Source organism: Pituophis catenifer, unplaced genomic scaffold (assembly GCF_029215685.1).
Source record: "Pituophis catenifer annectens isolate HBS135680 unplaced genomic scaffold, rPitCat1.0.hap2 SCAF_7, whole genome shotgun sequence".
In the NCBI taxonomy this organism is placed as follows: Eukaryota; Metazoa; Chordata; class Lepidosauria; order Squamata; family Colubridae; genus Pituophis; species Pituophis catenifer.
This window is the reverse complement of record NW_027256887.1, coordinates 61463722-61485639: the sequence shown is the minus strand read 5'-3', so window position 1 is coordinate 61485639 and position 21918 is coordinate 61463722. Positions and strand designations below refer to the sequence as shown.

The 21918-nt window shown below is 37.3% G+C and overlaps 1 protein-coding gene across 1 annotated transcript in view; it reads left to right on the top strand.

The window, feature by feature from the left end:
* MGAT3 (beta-1,4-mannosyl-glycoprotein 4-beta-N-acetylglucosaminyltransferase) overlaps window positions 1-14193 on the top strand; it is a 55679-nt gene extending 41486 nt beyond the window's left edge. Inside the window, exon 2 of the mRNA XM_070947437.1 lies at window positions 12651-14193. Within this exon, the coding sequence (XP_070803538.1) occupies window positions 12652-14157 (1506 nt within the window). The 5' untranslated portion in view covers window position 12651 and the 3' untranslated portion in view covers window positions 14158-14193. The remainder of the gene's footprint in view (window positions 1-12650) is intronic.
* The last annotated feature ends 7725 nt before the right edge of the window (window positions 14194-21918 follow it).

The following is a 21918-nucleotide window of genomic DNA, read 5'->3' as shown; positions in this document are numbered from 1 at the left end:
GAGTGATAAAGAACTCTCTAGAGGCCTGTCTTGCCTTGACCCCCTGGGTCAAAACATCAGGCATGAAAGAACACTGTTTATTAATTAGATTTTTATCCTGCCCTTATTACTTTATAAGTAACTCAAAGTGCCGAACATGCCTAATACTCCTCGCTCCTTCTATTTTCCCCACAACAACAGCCCTGTGAGAGACTGGCCCAAAGTCCCCTAGAAGGCTTTCATAACTAACGCAGGACTAGAACTGGTATCTAGGCAGCACCTTAATTACTGCACCAACTTAGCAGGCATTGTCTGCTTGTCATGCAAACCCATACCAACTGATATTGCTAGGAAGTTGCTAAAACGTGCTTCTCCAATAGCAGAGATTGTGAAATGGTTTGAGAAGAGTGGTTTTTTGAGTAATTTCCCCTTCCCATAAGCTTTCAGATATATATCCTTATACTGTATATGGAACCTGTTTTTAGTTGTCCTAAGAACCTTTGTTTTGTTATGTAGCAGGCAATAGGTAGTTTTTGATTTACAACAGTTCATTTAGTGATCGTTCAAAGTTACAACAATGTTGAAATAGTGAATTATCACCATTTTTCACACTTATGTCCCTTGCAGCATCTCCACGGTCATGTGATCAAAATTTGGGTGTTTGGCAACTGACTCATATTTATGACGGTTGCAGTGTCCTATGGGTCATGTGATCAGCTTTTGCAACCTTCTTACAAGCAAAGTCAATGGGGAAGCCTGATTTCCTTAACAACCGTGATACTAATTTAACACGTGCAATGATTCACTTAACGAATGTGGCAAGAAAGGTTGTAAAATGCGACAAAATTCACTTAACAAATGTTTTGCTTAGCAACAGAAATTTTGGGCTCAATTTGGTTGTAAATCGAGGACTTCCTGTACAAATGTGTAGTACTTCCTAAAAAAAGAATATTCTTTCTCTGATCTTAAATGGATGCACTGATGTGCTGAATAAACACTGTCCTGTCAGAATGATGTCTTTAGTGCCTTGGTTAGGCTGTATTAATACATGAACATAATTAATCAGTTCTGGCAAGAAATCAAAAGGTATATTAAGGATTCAGTGATTTAACAGAAATGATGTAATGCTGAAGCAATCTGGTCAATAGGAGGGGTGGCAAGAGAAATTGTTATTTGGGCAGAAATTTGTTTTATTTAGAGAAACAGACCTATATACAGCTACATGTCTACAATCTGGTGTGCATATGGATAAGTGTGCTCTCTTTTTAGTTCTGCTGCTGTCTGCTTCAGGTCCTAAATGGGAGATTTTAAGAGTAGCATTACTTTACTAGATCAAATTCATAATATCTGAGAGGCTTTTCTTGATCTATAAACTTCATTTGCTCATTTTCTTTGAAATTGCATCACACTTAATAAGTAATAATCTCACTAAATTGAATAAACATTAGATTGTATTGATGACCTCAAATTTTTTTGCTGAGAGATGTAGACCACAATAATAAAAATCAGAGTATCTCTACAGTAAAAACATAACTTTCTGGGCAACATAGCAGACATTTCCTAATCTATTAATTGTAAGGAGAAGTTTCCTTTTCCTGAATTTAATCTGTTCCTAATTTACAGTGCTGTAACAATGGATGTCCCTATAGAATTCAGCGCACCTAGTTAGTTAATCAGTGAATCAGCAACCATTGTAAGATATTTTTAAAGCTTGATTGTCCACATTTTTGTGTTTTATAACCAGTTCCTTGACTTTATGAGGACAAGTTCAAGTTTATACTCAAGGTGTTCTGTTTTATTAAGTTGACATGGACTGTAGTGCAAATATTTTATGTAGCCCACACAAATGACTGTGTCAGTGCATTCTATGTGCTTCATGAGTTACAATAATTTAATATTGAAGTCATCTTTTTCTGAATAACTACATCTCAATTTGATAATAATCTTCCATAATTATTTTTATCCAACATTGCATCTAAACCACAACAATATTTTACATAATGAAAATGTGACAAAACTAACAGATGTTTCTTTAAAAAGTGGACAAAAATAAATAACCAAATGTTTATTTAAATCTTAACATAAGGGAGAAGAAAAATCTAATAATACATTATACATTATATAACTCCTAAAATAATTTTTTTTAAAAATAAAATAAAAGTGTTGGTTTAATAAAGTGATTTGTCTTAATACTCCACATTATCTTAAGTTTATTTGGTGAATTCATAAAAAAAATAAATTTGGTTAAAGATGTATGGTTTTATTTTTGATTATTTAATTATATTTGAATATTTCAACTCAAAATATTTGGTCATCTTTATTACAAATGCTTTATAAAGAAAATTTCTTGACATCAGATTCCAGTCTCAGATACAATTGTTATTATGTCACCAGGAATCAGCTGTGAATCAATGGAAGCACTCCACCAGTTTTTGTTTCATGATCCTTGTTTCCATTTGGAATTCTGGCTTGATGTTCTCTAGTGTTGAACTTTTGATTCTTTTGGCTGTCCATGAAATATGAAGCAGACTTGAGAATGATAGCTCAAAGAAATTAATCTTTTCCAACATTATCCTATCCCATCCCATCCCATCCCATCCCATCCCATCCCATCCCATCCCATCCCATCCCACCCCACCCTTCTTTGAATCGTGATGGAAATTATTCTCTGAACTTAGTAGTTTCCCGTTATATATGGGAATATATTTTAGAACAAAAATTCCTACTCCATTCTTTCTCCAAGTTTGATTTCCAGAATAGAAAATTTTGAATTCATCTGGTTGGAAATGTCCCATTCCTAAACATTTTAATTAACTTACTCCTAGAATACTTGTCCTAATCTATGAGGCCCCCAAGGACTAAGGACCATGTATGTCCACTTTAATGATATACAGCCTTCCTTAATTCATACTGCAGATGTTCTATGATCCCATCCTAGTGTTTCCAAAAAGCTCTGAGCTTTTCTTTCAATTCTGCCTACTGTATATCGGCATTTGGACCTTCCTCATAGTGCCTCAACCAACCGAGTTAGACTTTTAAAGTTGTCCATGTTTGCCTTGTCATAAAGCCATCTTTAGATTTCTGTGACATTTTGTGGAACTTTGTTCTTACAGGATCCAATATGGGTCAATCACCAGAACCAGAGATGCTCCAGCATGAGTCTGAAAGCTTGGAAGACTAAACTTCTGGTCCTGGTGACTGACCCAAATTGGGTCCTGCAACATTATCCTGGGGCAGGTACATTTGACTTCATTTGAAAACAGTGTTCCTCTCCATAATCCTGCACATCCTACTTGTAATATCTTTCATGATCTATGACTGCTTATTTGTAGGGTACATGCCATTTATATCTCTGAGGAACTGACAACTAAGGGTGAGGGAAGTGAGTCTGTAGTTGGTTCCCATAGTAACTTGCCAGTATTATCTTTGTTGGTGAGAGGGGAGACTGAGTCCAACAAGGGAGATGTTGTGGAGGACTCTGGAGATAAACCCGAAGAAAGACTGCAAGAATCATTATGTAAGCATCAATTTATTTCTGAGAAGGAAGAAGAAATGAAAAGAATCTCAGATAACTTCACCTTGATTTGGCTTAATATAAGAGGAGATATACCCAGGTATAGGGAAACAGATTTACAAGATTCTGTTATTATATTCTACAAAAATAGTTCCAGTACTCCTTGTGCAGTCTATTTCCTGAACTGGTCTACCTTGAAGGGCTGACACCAATAGTCACATAAGACATATGATATGTATTAGTAATGGGGACAGGGCTACATTTTTCCAACCTTTTAAAATGCTTTTGTAAAGTGACTGTACTAAGATTAATAGGTGCATTAAAACAAACAAGAGATTTGCCTGCTGAAAACTGACAAACTCATAATGATGTAAGTCACAGTACAATCTTGGAGAACTTGAAAGCACCAAAAAATGGGACTGTAGGCCAAAATCAGTTGTCCCCAGCAATTAGATTTATATCTGTCACTTAGGAATGTTTATAGATCTTAATTGGCTCTGAATTGTATAAAAGCAAGGAGCGTTCAAGAACAGAAACAATTCAAACTGTTTAATTTTCCGATGATTGAATGCAGTGAACTAGGATGCAAAATGGAAGGTCATGCTGTAATACACAATGTGCCCCTTCATTTAAACACTAACTTGGCAGCCGGAGTGGTATTAGCAAAGGGAGCGTTGATGGGTTAGAAATGCAGTAGTTGATTGCTGGAAGGAGAGGTACACTACTAAAGTGAAGTTCCCCTTTCCCATCTGTAGTTTGAAATAATACTTGGTAGCCCACTGAGAAAATCAGACCACAGTCCCAAAGCTTGTACATAAGTAAACTTAAAGCCACAAGAATAATACAAACAAAGGAGAGGAAATCATAGAAATAAAGACAGAGGGAATTTCCTGATGTACTTTAGCGATCAGGAGGTTCAGCTATTAACAGTACTCAAAATAGCACTAGATATGATTCATAATATTTAATAGTTGTAGACCCTCAACAAGCAGGGTAAAATGGAAGAATGTAAAGCAAAGTATGTTTATGTTCAGGAAAAGCAATATTAGAGATTTAAAGAGATTCAAGTCTCTAATCTCTAAGAGATTTAGTTTCTTCATTTAGGGGTAAGATTCAGGGGTGCTGAGGATGCATTAGAATAATAATGAAAAAGCATGGAGGAGAATTCAAGGGTAGAGGAACAAGAAAGAAAAAGGAGGTATGCTTGCCGTTTTCTAAAACTTAAGATAGCCATAAGTAAAACAATGGAAAAGAAGACTTTTTCCTTTTAAAGCTACAGTAAGAAAACTAAAATGGAACAAAATCTAACAAAAAACACCTGTATAAAATATGGTCACAGTGTTGAAGAAATATGGATTGAATACAAAAGTGAGTGGCCAATATGAAAGAAGTACCATGACGTGGTTTTGTCCAACAATGCTGAATGGATATTGAACTGTAAAACAAATATATGATGGAGTGGGTGGCTTGATTGAGAAAATCAGGGTTGGAGATGAGAAATTTAAAAACAAAAAGCATGGCCTGAAGCTAAATTTGGATATGGCAGAAGTGAGGTTGATTTGCAAGGAAAGAAAGGTATGGAGAGGTATAGTAAAAAGAGGATTTAGTAGATGTGGATGACCTCCAACTTGGGACTTCCTGTTTCACTTTTTGGCATCTCTTCATGAAGAGGAAGACAGACAATATTTAAATAGACTAAGTAGAAGGGGAAATATAAAAAACATGCTTGACTTTATCAGATTTTGTTCTGCTCCTTGAACTCATCAGATTTGTTCTTCCATGGTTCAGAAAGATACGATGAAAGATTTCCTTAGTGCTGATTGGTTAGTTTAGTATTGTAACTGGTTTCTTTTGATACTGATGAGAAGGAAGTGTAAAGCAAAGGAACTTAAAGCAGCATCCCAAGCAAGCAGTACAAATTAACTGCTTGATATTACAACAAGTTGCAATGCTTTAAATAAACATTGGAGAACCAGGTAGATGACACTTATCTTTTGAGGGAAAATTGAAACAGATGAAGCTATTTCATGTAGAACAGTTTTTCTCAACTCTGGCAATTTTTAAGATGCATGGACTTCAATTCCCAGAATTTTCTAATCAGCATGGCTATCTGGGGAATTCTGGGAGTTGAAGTCCATGCATCTTAAAGTTATCAAGGTTGAGAAACACTAATGCAGAGAAACCATAATCTCAATTCTCTCGATGAAGAGCTATCATGAAGAAAATGGAGCAAACGTCTTTATTATTCAAAGACAGATAAGGATGAAGAATCTAAAATTTCAGGGAAATTATTTATGTTAACAGTTGTGATAATGTCACAGACTGTTTTGGGAAATGATAGGTTTTCTGAGATATTTAAGCAGAGGCTGGACAATCATAATTTGTAGGTTCTGTAATTAAGGGATATATGGGTGTTCTTTTTTTTAATTTTAATAATTTTATTCATAAACATTTTTGAATACAGTGTACTGCCAGGGTATACCATTTACAAGAAAAAAAAGACCAGATAGAAAATAGTAATAAATATTAACACATGAACTAATAACAGTAATAATAATATAACACATGTACTGAGAATAATAGTAATAATATAACCAAATAATTTTAACTAAGTTTCTTTTTATATTGGCTTATTTACATTTTTGTTAATTATAATGATTGTAGTTATAAACATCTCTATTTTTAATACAAACATTCATAGTCTTTCTTCCTCTAATTTCTACCTCTTGTCTCTAACCACTCATAAAATATATTCCATATCAAATAATATTCTGTGTTTTCTTTATCTTTTATTTTTAAAGTTAGACTGTCCATTTCAGCACAGTCTAAAATTTTTCAAATTACTTCATCATCTAACAGGGATATAGGCCTGTTCTATGCATTTATGTTGAAAGTTTCATTGTTTTAACAATTCTTTTAACAATTGGCCCCATCCTCTCCCAGATTTTTAATAAAACACTGGAGATGTGTTGTGTCCCTTCTTGCTTTAAATGCTCTACCATCATCCTGAGTCCTAAGAAATCCATCAGGGATCTGAATGAATACAAGCCAGTTGCTCTGACATCTGTAGTTATGAAGACCTTTGAGAGCCTACCTGAAAGTCATCATGGATCTGCTGTTAGACCCCTAGTAGTTTGCCTACTGAGCAAATAAGTTGGCAGATGATGCTATCAATATGACATTGCATTACATCTTGCAACATCTTGAATCCCTGGGGACTTATGAAGGGTCCTTTTTGCGGACTTCAGCTCAGTGTTCAATATTATCATTCCAGAAATTCCTCACTCTAAACTGATCCAGGTCACTGTGCCTATTCATACTTGTAGGTGGATAATCAGCTTTTGGCAGATAGAAAGCAACAAGTGAGGCTAGGGAAAATTACATCTAGTAACCAGCAATTAGCACAGGTGCCGCTCAAGGCTGTGTGCTGTCTCTGTTGCTCTTCTCCCTCTATACCAATGAGTGCACCTCAAGGGAACCCATGGTTAAAGTTCGGAAATCTGCAGTTAATACAATGATAATTGGCCTTATTTGATAGACAGTGATGAATCTGCTTATAGATGGGAGGTTGAACAACTAGCCCTGTGGTGGTGCAGCTGTAACAATATGGAGCTGGAGATGTTTAAAACTGTAGAGATGAGAGTAGATTTTAGGAGGAGTCCTTCTATTTTACTTCCTCTTACTATATTCGACAACATAGTATCAGCAATAGAGTCCTTCATGTTTTAGGATTCTATAATCTCCCAGGACTTCAAATGTATGCTTAATATTTGTTTGCTTATAAAATTTATTGGCTGCCCATCTTACCATAGAGTAATTACAAAGATAGATAGATAGATAGATAGATAGATAGATAGATAGATAGATAATGTCAGAGGTGTACTCACTTTTGTTGTCAGCAGTTTAGACATTAATGGTTGTGTGTTGTGTTATTTTGAGGGGACAGCACATTTACACTGTTATACAAGCTGTATACTCACTACTATACATTGTAGCCAAGTGTCATTCCTTCAGTGTTGTCAAATGAAAAGATATACTTAAATATTTACAAAATGTGAGGGAGTGTACTCACTTCTGTGACATACTGTAGATGATAGATAGATAGATAGATAGATAGATAGATAGATAAGATAGATAGATAGATAGATAGGTCTATGAAAGCTCCTTACGAAAGATCAGGAGAATTGAGTCTGACCTCACATCGGGGGAGGGGGGAGGGGGGAGGGGGAAGAGAGAAGAGAGAAGTTCCAGGGGGCAGGTACAACAGCAGAGAAGGCCTTTCTCCTGGAGCCTGCCAACTGGAATAATTGGGCTGATGAGACCAACAGCATGCCTTCTCTACTGGCATGGGTGGTACAGGCCAATTGAAGTGGGATGAGTAATAGTAGAACCATCATTAAAAAAGCACAACAAAGAATGTTCTCCCTGAGTCAACTTAGGAAGTTCAGACTCCCCCAGGAACTGCCGATATAGTTTTACAGATAAATTATTGAGTCTGTTACTTGTACTTCTATAACTGTCTGGTTTGGTACAGCAACCAAATAGGACAGGTGCAGACTCCAATAGATAGTCAAGGCTGTAGAAAGAATAATTGTAACCAGCTTGCTTTCCGCAGAAATCCTGTATATTGTGTGGGTCAGAAGGAGGGCTAAGAATATATCTGCAGACTCCTCACATCACTCATAAACTGTTTCAACTCCTTCCTTCGGGATGGCACTATAGGGCATTCCAAAACTACTAGACACAGAAGTGGTCTTTTCCCCTTGTGCCATCACTGCTGAATTCTGTCTAATGTGTATTTATATTAACCCATACAGGGTGGTGTAGTATTATTTATCCTTTCTATTATAGAGCCGTGGTGGTGCAGTGGTCAGAATGCAGTACTGCAAGATACTTCTGCTGATCACCGGCTGCCAGCAGTTTGGCAGATCGAATCTCACCAGGCTCAAGGTTGACTCAGCCTTCCATCCTTCCGAGGTCGGTAAAATGAGGACGCAGATTGTTGGGGGCAATATACTGTAAACTGCTTAGAGCGGGCTGTAAAGCACTGAAGTGGTATATAAATCTAAGTACTATTGCTGCTATTATCTTCTTTACTTCCCCCCTTTATTGGTATTTTTCTAAGGTTATTCTCTGTATTGCTTTGCAGGTATACTGAGTATTTCTGTACTGTATACAAATTTCTTGTAGGTTCAATCACACCTGGCCAAATAAAGTATGCAATCCAATCCAATCCAACCCAACCCAATTCTTCTAATTGCTTTAATTTTTAACTAGCTTTAATTGTTTCTAGTACTTTTTTTACTTTTTATTATATTGTACAGTGCCCAGAGTCATTGTATCAGTGAGTTGGGAGGCATAGAATTTTAATCAATCAATCAATCAATCAATCAATTAATCAATAATAAAGCTGGATTCTAAACAGCAATGAGGAGAACAAACTAAATTTGATTTAATTTATTTTAACTTCAAATGAAATTAAATATTCTTTAATTTGATAGAAGCCTGGAAAAATAAATACGTAGCAACTTTGGAGGAAATATGGGGGTTGCATCTAAAGATGGACTATTTATCCTGTTTTAGTTGGATTCTATATTGTAGATCCTTTAATGAGCAAGATGATCTCCAATGTATATTCCAAGCATTGAATTATATGATCTTATCTTCAGAAAGAAGTGATGAAAACTGAAGACCTTTTAGCTTAATTTCTGTCCACCTGGGAAGTTGGCTTCCCTAATAGAGAATATAAGTAGTCCTCAACGTATGACCACAATTGAGCCCAAGATTTATGTTGCTGTGAGAAATTTTTTAAGTAAATTTTGCTCTGTTTTATGACTTTTCTTCCCAGATAAGTGAATCATTGCAGTTGTTAAGTTAGTAACATGGTTGTCAGGTGAATCTGGTTTCCCCATTGACTTTGCTTGTCAGAAGGTTGCAAAAGGGGATCACATGACTTTGGGACTACCGCCATCATAAATGTGAGTCAGTTGTCAAGCATCTGAATTTTGATCAGGTGACCATGGGGATGCTGCAACGGTCGTAAATGTGAAAAACGGTCCTAAGTTACTTTTTTCAGTACCGTTGTAACTTCAGTCACTAAACGAATTGTTTTAAGTTCTGTATCTTTATATAACTCTTTGTATAACTGTTCCTGTATCTTTACTGCATTTGCGGGGGATAGTGAAGTTTTAGATGATGCAGTAGAGAGTAAGATGAAATTCAAGGTTTTTTTTTTTTTGTCAGTCAGCCCATTAGTAATAATTAATTTAAGCAATGATTAATTCTAAAATGTTGCACTTCCATTTTTTAGAGCACAGTAATGGGCTGGTTCAATCATCTCTTGAGGCAAAATTACACATTAGAAAATAGAAAAGGTTGTCACCACCCTTTTCTTAATTTTTTTTTACCCTTTTTTGACAGCATGAATTTTATCACAATGTATTACTTTGCTTTCTATTTTTCTGCTGGATAATACCCTGTTTTCCCCAAAATAAGACATCCCCTGATAATAAGCTCAATTGGGCTTTTGAGTGCATGGCAATACGGCCATGCACTTATTTTGGGGTTCAAAAAAAATAAGGGTCTTATTTTCAGGGAAAACACGGTAGTCAGATGTGAGAATCTGGAAAAATACATATAATAGTGGTGATGTCAGTCCTTAAATTGCTATAAAAATGCATTAAAAGAGGGAGAAATAAAATGACAGCATCGAAGAAATACAGTATATGTTTCCCAAGTGGCGAAATACTAGCCCTAATGCATGATAAGATCCAAAGAATTGACAAATTTAAATTGTTGTTTTAGATGCATGAACCACTGGAAGATGATTTCCTCCATGGGACATTAATTCCCTCTATTTCTGTCTCTGTAAGTGTATTTAGTACTTTTAGAAGGGCAATATATTTCTCAATGCATCTCACATGGAAGATACAGCTGAAAGATACAAAAAAAAAAAAAAAATTCACAAGCATCCTTGAAAGCATGAACCCATCCTTCACTTAGTGAACAAAGGATGCTGGGAAGCAATTATTACAGAAGTGTCCTGCATTTTCATGAGTGAATACTGCCCATGATTCTGATGAAATACCCCAATCCCTCTCTGCCCCTCTGTAAGTGTGTGTATGTATCTATGTTTGTATGTAGCCTCTTATTTTGGGGGAAACCCGGTATGTGTATGAATATGTCTGTGTGTGTAAGTGCCTATATAGGTATTAGATTAGCCTGCACTATTAAACAGACATGCATATTACACAATATTCCTCTTATGATATTTTCTATATTATTTCACTGGGAAATTCATACAGACATATATTGTGCTTTCTTGCTGATGCTAGATGACATTAGCTCTGGAATGGAATTTCTAGTTAGAAATATAGCAGCTGAATAAAAATATTAAAGTTTCAATATTTTTATGGTTAATTCATCTACTTTGAATTTGGGAATTTTCTAAAGTTATCTAAACCATTTTTGAGGTTTCAGTCTGTCTTAGCTGTATAATGAAACATGTAAATTAAATCCCAAAAAGTGCTTTTTCAATAGGCAACTGGACTTGCTGTTTTTTTTTCTTCTTTGAAGACATTTGCTTTTCATCCAAGAAGCTTCTTCAAAGAAAAAAAACCCGAAAGTCCAGTTGCCTCTTGAAAAAGCACCTTTAGGACAACCATTACCTGGATGACTGAGAATCTCTATAGACATGAAAATCAAAAAAGAAGTTAATTCTAAGTGAGATATATCAATGTTGATCCTTAATATGAATTGTCTTTTCAATTTGCACCTGACTTAAAGTCCTGTAATTAGCCATTTCTGGCCACATCTGAAACTGTTCCCCTTTTCTATAAATTTTTCTTGTCATCTTGAAGACAGACAAAAAGAGTCTTAAAAACCACAAGACTGTATTTATATTTTCATCTGCATTAGTTCTTCATTTCTGTTTCAATATCTAAAGCAATACCTTCCCCCATAATTTAAACTTTCGTTTTGCTTTCTTTAAAAAAATCAAGTTGCTCGCAGATAGAAAGGGGGAAAAAATTCCAAACAGCATTCTAATTAAATTAAACATATTTGTTCAGTATAAGGGAATCCATGCCCCTCCTAATATTGCAAAACTATAGCAGAGTCAAAAATGAAGAATGCAGGGCTTTACATATGAAAACACCTTGTGAGCCAGTGGCTTCTTAACCCTGAATTAATAGCAACATTAGCAACTAAATAAAAAAAAAAATCTAACCTATTAATGGGGTTGGACTGAGATCACTTCTCAAATCCATATGACTCATAGTGTCCATAAAAGACAATGACTTCCTTGCCATCTCTAAAATTTTCTTCCTTTTGAGAATAAGAAAACTGTGTAGGAAACTTGGGTAGCCAATCATTCTCTCGAAACCTTCATCTTAGGGTTGCCATTGTGGAGAATAACTGGAGATTTCATGTAAGCTCTTTTAAGTTGATGGAAAGCCAAGATGTAAAATTTTAGGATTTCAGCTAACATTAATTACTTAAATGAATATTGCCATTTTTGCATGACTGAAAGGGTTTTTATTTTTTTTATTTTTTTTATTGAAAAAGTTTTAAAACAAACACAATTTCCCCACAACCCTCCCACCCAACCCCCCACCCCCTCCCCGACTTCCCAGAGCAGATCACAAGGTATTTCTATTGACTTTTAACAATAAACTAAATTGCTTAGCCAATCATTAAACTAACACCCCCTAAAAAAAAATTCTTAACCCCCCATATATAAAATCCTACTTCTTAGACATAAAACTTCTAATATCACTTATATAGTGCTTATACAGATAAAAGAAATCATTCATAAGCTATTTGATATTTTTTGGTCTACTGAAAGGGTTTTTATATAGTTATGTAAAATGGTAGCAGAGGTACCTCTATGTGTAATTTAACTGCCTAGTTAGTTTAGTGCTTTTACAGGTCATCATTCAGAGCAAAACTCCTAATGCAACTGACAATTATATACATAGCACTGGTTTTATTTTCCTCTATTATTTATGTACTATTTCTAAAGATCTTTTGCTAGTGTCCTATGTCAATGATCGATTGTACTGAGAAAAGAGAAATTTGAAAGTGTTTAAGCATTCTTGCAAGCTAGTGAAAAAAAAATGACCAAATGTTCCCTCTCTTCCCTTTCTCTCCATCACAGGATGAAGATGAGACGTCACAAGCTCTTTTTGACTCTGTGCATGGCTGGTCTCTGCCTCATCTCCTTCCTTCATTTCTTGAAGGCCCTCTCCTATGTCACATTCCCCAGGGAGCTGGCATCGCTTAGCCCTAACCTCGTGTCTAACTTATTCTGGAACAATGTACCGGTCACACCTCAGGCTAGCCCTGACTCTGGGGGTCCAGAAATTCTCCGTACCCCATTATATTCCCATTCACCACTGCTTCAGCCTCTCTCCCCAAGCAAAGCTGGTGAGGAGCTGCACAAAGCTGAGTTTGTGCTGCCGGAAGACACCACAGAATACTTTGTACGCACCAAAGCTGGTGGTGTCTGCTTCAAGCCAGGGACTAAGATATTGGAAAAGCCACTAGCAGGACGTCCAGAGGAGAAGATAGAGGGAGTTATATCGGGGCGCACAGGCCGTAAACCTCTGAGTGCCAGTGGGACAAAACGACGTAAATGGGTGGAGTGCATGTGCCTGACAGGCTGGCATGGACCCAGCTGTGGTGTTCCCACTGTGGTTCAGTATTCAAATCTCCCCACAAAAGACCGTCTGACACCACGGGAGGTGCCCAGGAGAGTCATTAATGCCATCAATGTGAATCATGAATTTGACCTCTTGGATGTGCGTTTTCATGAACTAGGTGATGTGGTGGATGCCTTTGTGGTTTGTGAATCAAACTTCACAGCATATGGTGAACCACGCCCTCTCAAGTTCCGTGAGATGCTACTCAATGGCTCCTTTGATTACATCCGCCACAAGGTGCTCTATGTCTTCCTGGATCACTTCCCCCCTGGTGGCCGTCAGGATGGCTGGATTGCTGATGATTACCTGCGTACTTTCCTAACTCGAGATGGCATCTCTCGCTTCCGCAATTTGCATCCTGATGATGTTTTCATTATTGATGATGCGGATGAAATCCCAGCCCGTGATGGTGTGCTTTTCCTCAAACTCTATGACGGTTGGACAGAGCCTTTTGCCTTCCACATGCGCAAATCTCTCTATGGATTTTTCTGGAAGCAGCCTGGCACTCTAGAAGTGGTTTCTGGTTGTACAGTTGGAATGCTCCAGGCTGTTTATGCCACCGATGGAATTCGCCTACGCCGGAGAGAATATTATACCATGCCAGGCTTTCGGCAGTATGAAAACAGCACAGGTCACATCCTAGTACAGTGGTCACTGGGCAGTCCACTCCACTTTGCTGGCTGGCATTGCTCCTGGTGCTTTACACCTGAAGGAATTTATTTTAAACTGGTTTCAGCTCAAAATGGAGACTTTCCCCGTTGGGGTGACTATGAGGACAAGCGAGACCTTAACTATATTCGGGAGTTAATTCGGACTGGTGGGTGGTTTGATGGTACCACCCAGGAGTATCCACCTGCAGACCCCAAAGAACAAATGTATGCCCCCAAATACCTTTTGAAGAATTATCAACGGTTTTGTTACTTGTTGGAAAATCCCTATCAGAAGGCAAAGGGAACAGGGTGAGGGGAGTGGGTTTGCATGAGAAAACAGGATCTTTTGGAAAAAAGGGAAAGTCAACTGTGTCTTTTGTTTTTTCCCCCTGCCCCGTTCTGCTGGGATTTGTACATTCTCTCTAACCTGTCAGTCCCACTGCAGACAAGAGACTTAGGGTATGTGTGTGTGTGTGGAAAGGGACTCCTAGTTATGTTAATAACTAGGAACATTCCTGTCCCCTGGAACTAGCTTTTTGTAGGATTGAAGAAAAACCTGATGCAGGAAGCATGGGATTTGGGGAGCATGCAGTGGATGTGTGAGGGTATGAATGTGCCAAAGCCTCTACAGCCTTTGTAGTATAGCTAAGGATAACATTCAATTCCATTTTTAAAACCCAGTTTCTCCTAAGTACTTTGGCATCAATGGCTTTTTCTGCTTTCCTAATATATGGCCACTAAGAGAGATTTTGTCAGTGAAAATGGACATTGAGCTCATCTAGGATCTTTATATTTTGCCATGTGCGTCTGTTATATGAGGATATAAAGATGGGAGCACACACAAACTGGAAGCATAGTAGCACCAAAGAATTCTGCTTTCCATCTCATGATTATGGACATTCAGGGAAACTTTACAAACTGGCAGGGTATGAAGGTTGAAAAGCTGTCTGATTTTGGATATATTTTGGATAGCTAGCCTTTACTATAAGAATAAGATGACAGCACAACCCGTAGCCCACAGATCTGAAAAGAGTATAGCGATCACAGATACACTTCCCTCTTCTTCAGCAACACAATGTGATGTTTACATTTTCAACTAAAACAGGGTGTGTCTAATGCTTCAGAGGAAAGGAGAGGTCAGCTCCAGTGCCCGTCTTTCTACTTCTGAAACAGAAGAAGTGCAAAGGTACTTGGCTCTATGATGCCATCGTTTTGAGGACAAGATAATATTGTTGCTATACCAATACCAATCATTTGGTTTGCAAAGGCAGAGACGGGAAAGGAGGGTGTCTATCTGATGGAAATGAAATGAGAAGCCAACTATTATAATCCAGATGCCAAGCATTTCTATGTTCCATTTTTTTTGCAGCTTTCAATGAAATATATCAGTGCCACCCGCAATCACTTATGCATCTATGGCGCTAAGTCAGGATGAAAAATAGGTCAAGGTTTACATTTTGCTAGCTGCTAGGAAAATATACGAAGCAATGAGTTAAAAAAGAGTTTCTTTGTCATAGTGTGTTATTCTGGCATGCAGAATTTGATCCACCCAGCATTTCACACTCTTTGCTGCCTTTACAATATCTGAAGTCCTCCATTCTAGAGACTGCAAGCCATGTTGTATGTGATTTGTCTTTTGCACATTTTGCCTGTGCAGTGTACTCTGCCAGTTCATCCTCTAACTTTTTTTTATGTGGTGAATATCTAAATACAGACTCTTTTCCAATAGCAAAGTTTCAGGAAAGAGGATTTGAGTAGGGAGAAGATGAGTAGGATTTTTTGGTTTGTGCTTCAAGGGTGGCTTCTTTACCAGCGAAGAAATATTCTGTTGGTCGAGTGAATTCATCAACAGTTTTAAAAGAAATTATTTTATGATAAGTACAAAAGAGCCCTGAGCTTGCTTAAAATCTGTCTTGTTACCAAGAAGAGATCTGTACTACTTTTTATCTTTTGTGATCAGCATAAGGATGAAGTCAATGTTAAATTATGTTAAACTTTCCCTTTATAGATGTTGTTACTTGCTCTTTCATAAAATTAAACTGAGCCAGAGAAGATTCATTTGCCTTATATTGTGAGAAAGATTTGTCATGTCAAAAGAGAACGGAAAAGAGTATTTCAAGGGTCATGTGGCTATGCTAAAGCAAATGTGTAGCAATAGCAAAAGAATCACTAGTGAGGAACTGAAGGTAGTGAAACACCAAGTTTCTTAGTGTTTCTTCACTGCCAATGCAGGAAGTGTTTTGCCTTCACCTTGTGACAAAATGAGAATCTAGGCCACAACTCCATTGCTCCCTAGTTCTAATTAAACAGGAAGTCTATCCACACACTCAGTTATAAGAAGTGACAGGAGTTGATATCCAACCTCAGAAAGCTTGCAAGTTGTCCACTTTAGCTTAGGGTCAACTTTTTCCACTTCAGTGTTCTCTAAATATGTTGGACTTCACATTTGGAAAGCTGAGGAAGGCTACTCTAGAGGCTATAGCTTTTAGTGCTTATAATTCCATTAAAAAGCAGTAATTGGGAGATGCTTCTTCAGTATTGATAGGAACAAAGCAAATGGAGGAGATGCTTCCAAACTACTGTAACAGGGGGAAAAACTGCACTTTTATAGTCGGTGAGACATGAACTGAGAGGTTGAAGCATATCTGGCCATTGGGTTCAAGTCAATCAACTTTACTTAAAGAGACAAACAAGATGTTTTTCTATACTATTACTGTGGAGTTTCTTAGAAGAATGCACCCTTCCCTTCAGCTCAGTCAACGTTGATTGTGATACACATATAATTTACCACTTTCATTTTGCGACTGTGATCGACTTTTACAATGAATGCCCATGAATTCTTAATTCACCCATTAGCACAAATTCTTGGCTCCACCTGTCATCAAAATGCAGCCAAAATGTTTCTGAGTTCTTCTTTTATCGTTCTACAATTTTTTTGCCACCTTTTTCTTTCCCACATCTCTTTTTCTCCCTTTATTTTCTTTCCCTTCCACTGTTGTTTCCAAGGAACAGATCCCATTCTAAATGGATAAGTTAGCACTAAATTCCTCTGGGACGCTGAAAGGACTCTTTGTTCTGGTCTCCTCCTCCAATTGCACCAAAGTGAAACTTGAAACTGACCTCTAATGGGAGAGAAAAGGAGAATTTACAGTAAAATCTTTGCTTTAATAATAGTAACAACAAACTTTTGCACAGGGTAGCCTGAACTTCTAGTGTATGAACCATCTATTTATTTATTATATAGCTACTAGCATTCAGTTTCATAGAGCAGACTGTAAGGAACTTTGCACTAATAACAATTGTTTGAGCATCTGTTGTGAGGTTAGGTATGGGAGACTTAGTTTTGGGAAATGGCTCTTTTCTTTCTTTTTTCCTTCTCAGCCATCATGAGTAACTGGAGCTAATAGGATAATACCTCTTAACGGTTGTTAATCAAAAATATGTATTTTCTTTACAGCCTTTACCTTATTCTACTGTACTCTTCCAAACAAATCTGTAGATGAGTTTAAGCATAACTGCCACAGTAAATGGCAGCCATACTGACTAGTTGGTAAGTGGTGCCTACTTTGCAGTCTGCTTTGGGATCTTAGCTTCTCATTTGTATAGTGTTCAGAGAACGCCTTACTCCTACGATATTCTACTCCTTTTTCAATCTTACAGCCCGGTTTAATATTCATCCTAGGGCTAGACTATGCCTCTCTTCAATTGCAAGTGGGGGAATTCAATGACCTTTATAAAACATAACTTTCTCTCAATATAGAGAAGTACATAAGGAGAGAGAAGATTTTTATCTTATCAGCTTCTATGATGTGCTAATTTTGTGACTGCAATTGGGATGTGCTCTGTCTTCTAGTCCATTTTTTGCAGCATTTTTTGCATAGCAAAGGCCAGGAACAGTTCTATTACTTACTTCTTATATGAACTAGGCTAATCATGGCTTTAATTTATTCTTATCTTCTTATCTTTTAATCTCTTATACAATACAGGCAGCAACTTAGGAGACTTCTGCAATTATGCTACCGCCTTTGTCCATTTGTTCTAATTCCGGTTTTTTTATGTTTACTACAATTCTGGCACATCTTATTTTAGCTTTCCACAACCTGCTCTTAGAATGGAAGTCAAATCAGCTTAAGCAAAGTCTGTGGTGGCTGAATATTAATGCAATTGCTGTCTCAATATCTAGGAAAATAGCAGGTTAAGAAAACCTTTTCTAGTTAAGTAAGATATCTGGCATTAACTAAAGGATTGTATACGTTCATCATTTGTTTCTCTGTGGGGTTCTTTTCTTACTTTCCCTCTTTCTCTTACTATATATCTCCTTAATATCTTCCAATATCTGTATTACAAAAATAGGAAGCTCTTTTTATTTTCTTTAGCAGGCATGCTGTTCAAGGAGATTCTGAATCATTCAAAAGTGTTATAATTTTTTAAAACTGCAGCTGAATAGACCTTGAAACTGAATTGATATTTATTTTGATTCATTGTTTGCTCCTGGCCAATCACTATGTTTTTCTCTTTTTTATCCCTGGTTTCAAAAGTGATGGCTGTCTGACCTATACTCACAATCTGGCATAGATTGTAAGGGACAAGATATTATGTCTGGTAAATCTATTAAAAGCTAGCTGCTTTAATAAAGGAAGGGACTGCTCTCGCCTTCATTTATGTCTACTTCCAAGGTGCTTTTCCACCTTTGGAGAAACTTTAAAAGGGAAAATGTGTTTCTGGTAAGTCTAGTTGTGTGGGTATAGGAGGAAATAGAGGCCTTAATAGCACTACAGTATTAAGACATAGAGGTAATTGTGATACATCATCATTGAAGTTACGAGGCTTGGTACATTGGCTTAAAAAGAGAATTTGGCAACAAGGATGCACCACTGTCCTGTGTAATTACCACAGAGAGAAGTTCTGAAAATAGGACTTCTGTTTCTCAAGGAAAGGATGTGGGATATCTTATACTAGCAAACTGAAATAGCTTTTGTGGCCCGTGTTGGCTAAAATTTATGTGGGACTCGCCAAAATACGTAGAAGTCCTCTAAAGTCTAATTTATAATACCTATATTAATAATTTTGTAAGGGTAAATCAGTGTGTACATACTGAAATCATTTTCTCTGTAAATGGTTGGATTTCATTTCACCCTTAAAGGGATGTTTAAAGGAAAAAATAAAACAAATTACACAATGAAAGGGAACCTGGGACGCCTGCTTGTTTTTATTTCAAACTGGGACAGGAAGACGCTCAAGGAAGAGGGTAAGCGAGCCTGTTTCTTTCAGCTCTGAATAAACACACATACATATATGGAAAAGTATGCAGTGTTAAAATATTTGTGTTCTTTTTAATGGGGTGTAGAGTATGCAAGCACTTTTTCTCACAGTTGTGACAGCTTGATTCAGCCATCTATCCTGGTTGTTTAAACAAACTGCATGACAATGTAAGACTATGAATTAACTTCATGCCCACTGGATTCTGAAAAGGGCTCCAGTTAGTGTTATAATCCGGACACAGAAGAATGCAGAAATATTATATTAAATATTATAATTAAATTGCTTAATATTGCTGTCAATTCATAATTATCAAGATAATTTAGAAAGGATATGAGCTGGATATTGATGTAAATTGACAAAGTGTTTTTTCCCATTGCAAATAAAGTTCTGGACCGAGTTGAAAAAGTCACTGGGAGGTCATCTTACACTAAAGTTTCTGCTTCAGAAGTGGGAAGAAGCACTGCTACTTTACCTAGGTCAGGGGTCTCCAACCTTGGCAACTTTAAGCCTGGCGGACTTCAACTCCCAGAATTCCCCAGCCAGCGTTGCTGCATTCCATGTCAATTGTTTCCCAAGGAATAAAACCTGAATCATCTCTGTTCCATGTCCATGTCCTATGGGACTGCAAAAAATAAGCTTGTTTCTACTTTATTTTACTAGGAACTATTGTCCGCTTTACGTAAAAGGGAATGATTCTTCAAAACAAAAGTTTGTGGAAACATTTTTAAAATGCCTATGAGATTGTTTAAGTACATTAAGTACATTTTCCCAACCTGGCCCACAGAAAGAGCTATAGAAGCCTAGCAAGGAACAATCCACAGGTGTAGGGTTTCCTGTCTGGGCAGGGGGTTGGACTAGAAGACCTCCAAGGTTCCTTCCAACTCTGTTATTCTATTCTATTCTATATACCATGATTCATTCAACTGAGCCCTAAACAAGAAGAGGAACAAATATATATATATGTCCTTGTAAAAACAAAGAGACTCTTAGAATACTTGAAACAATACTGTTCAAAATGGCTGTTTGATTCACGTTTGCAACAAACCAGTGCATTTTATTCAAAGATAAGGACAAAGCTGTTTGAACATGATTCCATCCCAACCTCAACATGCTCAGAATATCTGTTTCAAGCTTGAAATCTTTTATACATCCATTGTGAAATGTATATCCAATGTATTAAAATAGAATTCCACATAATTTAACCGGTGGACAGTTATTAATTTGAAGCGTAAGCATTATAAATCATGGATCCACTTCATGTATTTTGTTTGCAATTTGAGATTAGAACAGAGATTAACCGGTGACAGTTGGCATTATCATTTATAAACATATCTCCATCTCTTCAATCATTAGAACAGTTAATACAGATTTTGGTTTTATATTTTATAAAGTTAAGATGAACAAACACACCCACAATGAGTCCTTCTGATACAGATAATGATCTCAGACTGTACAGAAAATTCAATTTGTCAACTAAGATCAGCGTTATCATTCACTCATTTGCACTTGCACTGTATCAGGTTTTCCAAATGTTGGAAGGGAAAGATTATTGGATCATTTAAAATAGCAATAATTGATTTAATAACAATAATTAGTGCCTCATTAATTAAATAAAATGTATAAAAACATCTTCAACATTAACCAATTTAAAATCTTCAGTTAATGGAGAATAAACAAACAATATAAGCTTTGGTCCATATTCCATATTATAAGGACTTGTCACAGGAAAAAAAAAAGTCATATTCTTCCAACTCATTATCTGAACTGCTTAGTGCTTTCTCATTTAAAACAAATAAATAGCCAAATGATATCTGTGAAACTCGGACCCAGAGGAGAGCCCTTACCTGAGGCTGTATTCTCGTCTCAGTGTCCAGCTTGGTGTCATCTGCTCCCAATTTTGTCCGGTGATTGAGCAAGATGTATGGTCTCAGCTGGCCCCCACGTTCATGAAAGAGGGAGGATAAAGCATGGTGGCAGTACCAAGCAACATCAGGAGGAGTTCACTGGTGGTCTTTGTGAAAGCTCATCCATTGCCTGCTTGACCTAGCGCAGCTGTCTAGAAGTTGGAAGAAGGATGGTGAGTGGGTGGAGGCACGTTATGAGATAGCATGGTTGAGGAATGGCTGGGGCTTGAGCCATCTATCCCACCCACCCCCGCCCCCAACATACCTCAGGTAGGAGTCAGAACAGGGAATAGGGCCCTGCATTATAAGATTGTGTGTTTTGCCCTCCACCTCTGGTGAAAATGAGTTGGATTTTTTAGAGAGAGTATGCAGGGGGATTGGCTCACCAGTGCTATGTGCCTCATCTGATGCTCCCTACCAACTTACTTAGATACTTAGATACAAATACTTTGGCCACCTAATGAGAAGGAAGGACTCACTGGAGAAGAGCCTAATGCTGGGAAAGATTGCGGGCAAAAGAAGAAGAGGACAACAGAGAATGAGGTGGCTGGATGGAGTCACTGAAGCAGTAGGTGGGAGCTTAAATGAACTCCAGAGGATGGCAGAGGACAGGAAGGCCTGGAGGAACATTGTCCATGGGGTCGCGATGAGTCAGACACGACTTCGCAACTAACAACAACCACCAACTTAGAGGAAGTGAGTTTAAGATTCAAGTGTGATTTGGACCTTTTAATGCTGGGGAAAAGGAGTAGGTGGTCAGTGAGAGATTGGTCAGTGGTCAGATTCAGGGGAGAATATTGAGATAATGACAGGCAATGGAAGATATGGCAGAAGTCGGGATGAGATGCACACAGGGAGCAATGTCTTGTATCTATCTCACATTACAACCCTCTGCCTTTATCTTCAGT